Source organism: Branchiostoma belcheri, unplaced genomic scaffold (genome assembly GCF_001625305.1).
Source record: "Branchiostoma belcheri isolate BF01 breed outbred unplaced genomic scaffold, Haploidv18h27 scaffold596, whole genome shotgun sequence".
NCBI classification, from domain to species: Eukaryota; Metazoa; Chordata; class Leptocardii; order Amphioxiformes; family Branchiostomatidae; genus Branchiostoma; species Branchiostoma belcheri.
This window is the reverse complement of record NW_017804238.1, coordinates 1-7,563: the sequence shown is the minus strand read 5'-3', so window position 1 is coordinate 7,563 and position 7,563 is coordinate 1. Positions and strand designations below refer to the sequence as shown.

The 7,563-nt window shown below is 45.4% G+C and overlaps 1 protein-coding gene across 1 annotated transcript in view; it reads right to left on the bottom strand.

Moving 5' to 3' along the window:
- Nucleotides 1-6,893, bottom strand: part of LOC109482173 (inactive tyrosine-protein kinase transmembrane receptor ROR1-like) — a 13,135-nt gene extending 6,242 nt beyond the window's left edge. Inside the window, 7 exon segments of the mRNA XM_019784871.1 lie at nt 1,402-1,647; nt 1,999-2,208; nt 2,211-2,612; nt 3,087-3,175; nt 3,574-3,607; nt 4,596-4,904; nt 6,797-6,893. Of these exon segments, the coding sequence (XP_019640430.1) occupies nt 1,402-1,647; nt 1,999-2,208; nt 2,211-2,612; nt 3,087-3,175; nt 3,574-3,607; nt 4,596-4,904; nt 6,797-6,803 (1,297 nt within the window). The 5' untranslated portion in view covers nt 6,804-6,893.
- Between the last annotated feature and the right edge of the window lie 670 nt (nt 6,894-7,563).

The window sequence follows — 7,563 nt, the reverse complement described above, 5'->3', positions numbered from 1 at the left end:
AATTCTCATTAATTCAGTGGTTTTCATTGGGGTGTTCATGAGGCTAATTGGATGCGGTCTGGATGCGGGCTGGCTAACTCAGGCCGCGGGCTAAAGTTTAGGACTGCCAGGCTAAGCTGCTGGGCATGACGGTGTGTGTTCTAGACCGCCAGGCTTGCAATTTTTAAAGTCAAATATCTTGATAAATTTGTACATTCTGACCATAAAAAAAGCAACCTGGTACTGAAGATAGCATGATCTTTCCAATGGCATGCAAAAGTTCACTGTACATCCAGGAATAACAAAGTTGAAAATCAGGGGTTTCAACATAGCTGTCTCAAAATTCGGAAAGTGACATTCCGAAATTGAGGTGACCAGTGTTTTAACACCAAATCTCTTCCTGATTGTCTGGAAAATAACTGCACTAGTATAACAAGTTTGATAAATGTCAACAGAATGCGATAAATACAGAGTAAGATTGACATAACGATGCACGATGCCATTGGCGCACCCTGATCTCGGAATAGCCGAGTGTTCTCGCCAGGCCTTTTGAGCATAGGGGCCCCCTATGCTGTGATTTGGGCCCCCTATGCTGTGATTTGGACCCCCTATGCTGTCTTTCAACCAGCATAGTTTTTTGGCATTGTTTTGGGAGGAGAAACTTCATAAATCTTGCATAAAATGAAAGTATAACTCTAGAATGAAGCTATAGCCTTAACTTCACAAAATCTGTCCCTCAATAAACAAGAAATAGTGTCTCAGGGGGTTATGAGTTTCAAAATTTTTAGGCTCAATACACGACTTGCGCCGCGAAAGTTTTCCTTCGGTACCTGACCCCTATGATGTGAAAAAATCCTGGTGAGACCACTGAGATGCTATTGACACAGTTAGCAAGTTAACAAAGACAGCCTCTGGTTCATATATAGTCCACTGTGGAGGAAACAGACAACATTTTGACATAGAATGTCAATGAAGGTTAGACATTTTCACATGGGTTAGAAACTATCGACACATAATTTAATAAGAACACCCCTCGGTCCAGACGCAGTGCACTGTGGAGGAAATGGAGAACATATTCACACAGAAATGCTACAAGCTGACAACTAGCAACACGGATCATTGGTAAAGGTTGGACATCCAGGAAATGAGATGCACAAGAAAACAGTTACTCAACAGATTTTGAAAAGTGTTTCGCAGTGAAAAGTAGTGGATGCTACATGAAACACCTGAGAGTTTTCCAAGTATTTCCAGTTGCTTGTAATAGTAGCTGTTTTCTTGCACCACTCTTGGGGATGTTTTGAATGGCCTCCACTACTTTTCACTGCTGCAGTGGAGCTGACAACTTTTCAAAGTCTAACCAGTTGCTTGTAAAGAGTAACTGATAATGAGTAAAGACCCCCCCCCTTCTGCAGTGGAACTTACCACACTTGGGGATGTCGCACCCCTCTGCGCGAGTGGACTCGTCCGTGGTGAAGCAGAAGGGCGTGTCCATCTCGTTGCCAGGGTTACGGCAGTAGTTATGTCCGCCGGCGAGCTCCGGGTACTGCGAGGCGCGCAGGAAGTGCACGTGGGGGGTCTCCGTGTTCCACGCCTGGCATGGGATCCCCGACTTCGTCATGGCAACCGTTCCCCGGTAACCACCGCCCTTCCCCTCGTAACACGTGTGACCTGTGGGGGGAGAGGTTAAAGGTCAAACAAGGTCAGTGACCTTCATAAACTCTATAAAATAAAGTCCCTCTATATAAGGAGGTGATAAGGCCTGTTGCCACAGTTGGCAAAGGCTGGCATGGAATGGGTATGGTAACCATGGTAACAGTAACCATGGGAACAGTAACCATGGTAACAGTAACCATGGCAACAGTAACCATGGGATCGTGGTACTTACTGTGGTTGATGTGTGACATGGTGGGAATGCTAATGCGGATGCAGTTTGCGGACTCGGGCGTCCCGATCAGCGGGTTATGGTAACCATGGTAACAGTAACCATGGTAACAGTAACCATGGTAACGCAGTACTTACTGCGGTTGATGTGGGACATGGTGGGGATCCCGATGCGGATGCAGTTGGCGGACTCGGGCGTCCCGATGAGCGGCAGCTCGGAGCAGTCCGGCAGGATCCACTCCCCGATGAGGTGGTGCGTCTTGGCCAGGATGTACTCCGTCTTGCAGATGTCGTTCTCCAGAATCTCGCACTCGTCTCGGCACAGCTGGCGCGGCTGCGGGTAGGGAAGTGCTCGTCGCAGTACTTAAAGGCGTAGTGGCACAGCGAGGGGATCGCGTAGTCGGCACAGCGCTTGGTCAGGTCGCTGGACGTCCCGATCACTGTGAACGCTGCTGTCAGCTGGTTCTCTATTATACCTGCGGGTAAACAAACAAACAAACAAACATGAGTAAAGTGGCACAGCGAGGGAATCGCGTAGTCGGCACAGCGCTTGGTCAGGTCGCTGGACGTCCCGATCACTGTGAACGCTGCTGTCAGCTGGTTCTCTATTATACCTGCGGACAAACAAACAAACAAACAAACATGAGTAAAGTGGCACAGCGAGGGGATCGCGTAGTCGGCACAGCGCTTGGTCAGGTCGCTGGACGTCCCGATCACTGTGAACGCTGCTGTCAGCTGGTTCTCTATTATACCTGCGGATAAACAAACAAACAAACAAACAAACATGAGTAAAGTGGCACAGCGAGGGAATCGCGTAGTCGGCACAGCGCTACGGAAAAACAAACAAACAAACATTCATCAGCTGGTTCTCGATTATACCTGCGGAAAAACGTCCTGCTTGTGTTAGAACAAAATTAAGCCTGCATTGTAAGAACATTTAAATGCTTGGGAAATACTAAAAAAAATGTCAGCAACTTAATTTTTATTTCTCGAGTGAAGCCTGTGCATGGATTTCTCTAGTCAGTCTGCTCTGTTGTACTCACACAAGCACCAACTGGTGCTCTAGGCTTAACACTTAGATATGTGTGTGGAACAATCTTAAGAAGTTATGTTTAACTTTACATTCATAGCCTGTACGCTGTAACATTAGTTCTGAAGGTTCAGCCAAATCATCTGGACAGTGATAACGTTGCAGAAGTCAGACTAGAATGCCTAAAATGACTGACCCTGAGCCCGGAGTGTGTCCATGTAGATTGTTGCGTTTCCGATGAACTTTCGGCAGGCAGCACCTCGGTACTGCTGACAGTAACCTCCCCTGTGGAACAATAGAAACACCTTCAACAACAACTTCACAATACTGTACAACTTACATGTTGTAAGTATGGCTAACAATAAATATTAAGATAAATATAACATTCATGTCACAATAAACCATGGCTAACAAGCCATGTCACTTTCCTGGACAAAAAGTAGCCAAGTTTTGCTTCAGGTCAGGACAGAAAAGTTTCAGTTGCCTGCAGAAAATGACTTTTCAGCACAATTTCACACTTATAGACAGTGCCAAACTTTCTCCCAGAGGTTACAGAAAGAACCAAAAGATGACGCTAAAAGAAAAGTACAAGGAACCCACCTTAAAACTTAAAACCCTTCGTTTCTGGCTCATATTTTTGCCTAACTTTGACCCTAATAAAGAAGCAGAGAAACAGAACTTACATTTCTCCGCTTGACGTGGCAGGTGTGTGTGAGTCTGTAATGCAAACAGGAGACAAAGTTATCATAACGAATCAGCAAATTTAGAACAAACAAACAAAGTAATATGAAAATGACTTCAAACAACCCTAACTGCACATTGTTACTCCTGGTCCAAGCCTTATTTTTGTTCAGTTTTGTCACTCATGCCATTGGATCATTGTGAAAATTCAGTGTAGACTGATCCGAAAACAGTCCAGTTGTAGCTTTTAGTACAATTGGGAGGCATTATTTTTTTATTTTTTTCTAACGGTGTTGCTCAATGCAAGGCCAATTATTTTGGCCACTTCTAGGCATAGAGCTAGAGGTACTTAAGTGAGTATAATGTAGTTATGTCAGGAGATGGCGGTGGACCTTTGTTTTGAAGCTTTGTGGATTGTAGTCGGACGGAAAGCAACTGTTTGGAAGATTTGGTACTCGCGTTAGCCTGGGTACCATCCTGGTTAGTTTATCTCTGCTCTGATAGATGCTAATGTTGGTGGGTAGCAACTATCGGAGCGGACGTAAACTAACCAGGATGGTACCCAGGCCACATTCAGATATCAATGTGCAGTCAGAAACACTTGGACATGACATTGTTGTACAGTTAATCAAGTCTAGTCATTTTCTACATAAACGAACGAAACACCGGGACAAACAGGTTTATATAAGCGACAGTTAAGAACGAGGGAGGGACAGGTTGGGTGGAAGTTTGCCTTCAGGGTTTACAGAAAAGCAGCAAACTTGGAACTTTCTAAAAAGCAGAAGCAAAAATGGGAAAAAAAGTTTCCTTTAAAAAAATTGAAACAAAAAAAAAAGGCAACTTCAGTTGGGAAAATGCTCTGCACCGCTAAAAACTGGTTAGAAAAAGGAAACAGAAATGGAGGTCGGAGGTCAGGAGAGAGAAACCAAAACCACGCCCTACTCTATCAGGGTCAGAGGTTGGCCGCCGACCTTTCACCTACGACCTTTCACCCAGAGGAAATGCATGATGATTGGGAACTTACCGTCCATGTACTTTACATAGAGAATACCCGTGGTTGCAATGGACTGGTGTTCGTTGCTGGCTACACATCGGTAATATCCAGTATCCTGCGTTTCCACGTGCCTGATTCTCAGGCGAGAACCCCACTCGTAATTTCTAATGTCTATCCGAAGGTTTTTCTCGGCAGAAAGCGGGGCATCGTTTCGGTACCACCTAAAGACGGGGGTGGGCATCCCCGCGACCTTGCAATTCAGGTTTGCCCTGTTCCCGACTTGGACTGTCTCATTGTTCATGGGCCGTACCAACCGCAGAGCTCCGGGGGGGTTGCTCGCTGTGGAAGAAAAGGGACCACATTTTCACACCTGAAGTGCCTGTGGACTTCTTTCTTTCTCTCCCCCCTCCCGTGGAAAGGTGGGTTAGTCCGTTAGTGCGAAAGCACACCACGTCACCTGACCCCCCCGAACCCACCTGCAAGTGGAACAGTCCGCACAATGATAGGTGCTGTATGCGGGCTAACCCACTGCCATTAGAGGGGTGGTTTAGTCAAGGTTAGTGAAAACTGACGTTAAACAGATCACATTTGTAATACACGGAAAGGAAAGAGACAAAAAACACCAAAACCAGGACACACCATGACAGGAGCTTCTGTGACATGTGGTACGTTTAACCCTCAGAGTGTCGGTTACACATAATTTCCCCTGTCGACTAGTCCTGTGACACTGGCACAGGGCTCTAGCCAGCACAGGAACTTTGTGGAGTGTGACAGATAATTGTTAAAACCAATCCGTCAACCTTGATGGACACAATTGACAAAAATCTTGGGTAAAAACATCCAAAGGACCACCAACAACCACTCTCAACACCATGATTTGCCCCTCAAAATGTGCAAAATAGCATTTTTAAAGGCCCCAAATGAGGGAAATTGCATTTTTAAAGGCTTGGAAAATACCAAAACTTGCCGAACGCCCATGAGTTTGGGCTGACGGAAAAAAACTTCAAGGCTGGCAAGGTTTAACTGGAGTTGTCCCCGGTAAGCCTGTCTCAGTGACGTTGATGTGGACCAGACAAGGTGCTGACTTGGAGGGAAACTTCCCCGGTTGGCTTCGTGCCATGGCTGCAAGGCTTCCTCCCTCCAGGGTGGTCCTCTGGCTTATTAACCTTCCCTGCAATTTCCCTGAACTCAGCTACATTCCCCAACATTTCACACTGTCCTCAACCCTCAACCTTCCCTGCAATTTCCCTGAACTCAGCTACATTTCCCAACATTTCACACTGTCCTCAACCCTCAACCTTCGCTGCCATTTCCCTGAACTCAGCTACATTTCCCAACATTTCACACTGTCCTCAACCCTCAACCTTCGCTGCCATTTCCCTGAACTCAGCTACATTTCCCAACATTTCACACTGTCCTCAAGCTTCTTAACAACCCTCAAGCTACTGTACCTGAACCTCAGCCACATTCTCCTGAACATTCCCTGCTATTTTCACAACCCTGAACCCAGCCAACATTCCCCACCATTTTCTATTCCTGCTTGTCTCCACCAGACGGGTTCAAAACAGACTAAAAACACAGGTTCAGAAAAAAGGAAAATTTAGCCAATAGTGAGAATAATTGACTAGGGGAGATTAGCCAGCGAAGAGTTCATTTGCCCACACAACTCTTTCTCTTTCTTACTGAAGTCTAGGATCTGTACCTCCGTAGGAAGCCCAGGTGGAGGCTACACTACCGCCACATGCCCTGCCATTTTCACATAACGTTTCATGTCTGATTTGTCTGGAGGCCTGAGGTGTACCCACATCACAGAAGCTCCCAGGGACAGCTGACGCAACAAAACACGAGTTTCTGTCTGTGGGAAGGGCTCAAAATACTCTTTTTCTGTGACCTACAATGTTGCACGTTTTTCTTTCAATTGCTGAAAATTTCTTTGACATCCTACAAAATTGCAGAAGCTTACATTTCACCTGTCAGTCCTGAAAACTGTGTGTGAATTGCAAGTTGTGCCAAAAACAGTTACTCCAGCAACTGGATATGATTTTGGAAACGGTCAGACGTTTCAGGTAGCATCCACTACCTTTCGTCAGTGACTCTAAGAGACCAGAGGAGAAATGCAGGCTGGTATTTTAGGAAAATTAAAGATTGGTACTTTTGAAACATTCTCCGCAAGTCACAGGTAGTTATTTTGAACCCCGCGTGTTTGTGTGTTTGTTTGTCTGTGCACTGACCTGCCATGTATCTAACGTAGAGTATTGCCTGAGTGGAAACACGGTCCTGTCCGTTGGTGGCCACACAGCGATAATAACCCGTGTCGTGGGTGTCCACTTTCTTAATCCGTAACCGTGAACCCCAGCTGGAAATATAAGAATTTTTTATTTTATTAGTTTGCACATAAACAAAACAGACAATAATAAGACAAAACAAGGATAAAACAGGTGCAGGAGGAGGGGAGAAACATGGAATGCTTATACAAGGCCCTCCTCCTCTAAACTCTGAACTATACAAAATTAAATATAACCAATAAATGGAAATAATACAATAGAAAATGGAAAGATAATCAATTACCTGTAGTTGCGTATTTGTATCCTGCGTCTCTCCGAGGTGAGTGGAGCGTCGTTTTTGTACCAGCGGAAGTTCGGCGCCGGGACACCCTCCACCTTACATCGCAGGACGGCGCGTTCTCCCATCCCAATAGTCACGTTATGCATCGGCTCTACTAGCTGTAGGTATACTGGGGGAACAGAAAATCGGTAATGCTACAGTCAGAGATGGCAGACTTTACCCATAGTAACATTATGAATGAGCTAGAAAAAAATAGTATGAGGGAGCAGATCGCATGGCGAGGGAGGGATTTTTTTTTACAAGAGTAACACAGCTGTATGTTAAGCTAGAATGCATTGTCATACTAGTTTGTTTTACATGGAAAAAAGCCACTTAGAGTTCAATCTGAAAATTAATTAATGAGGGAGCTAGCTGATTACATGAGGGAGCAGCT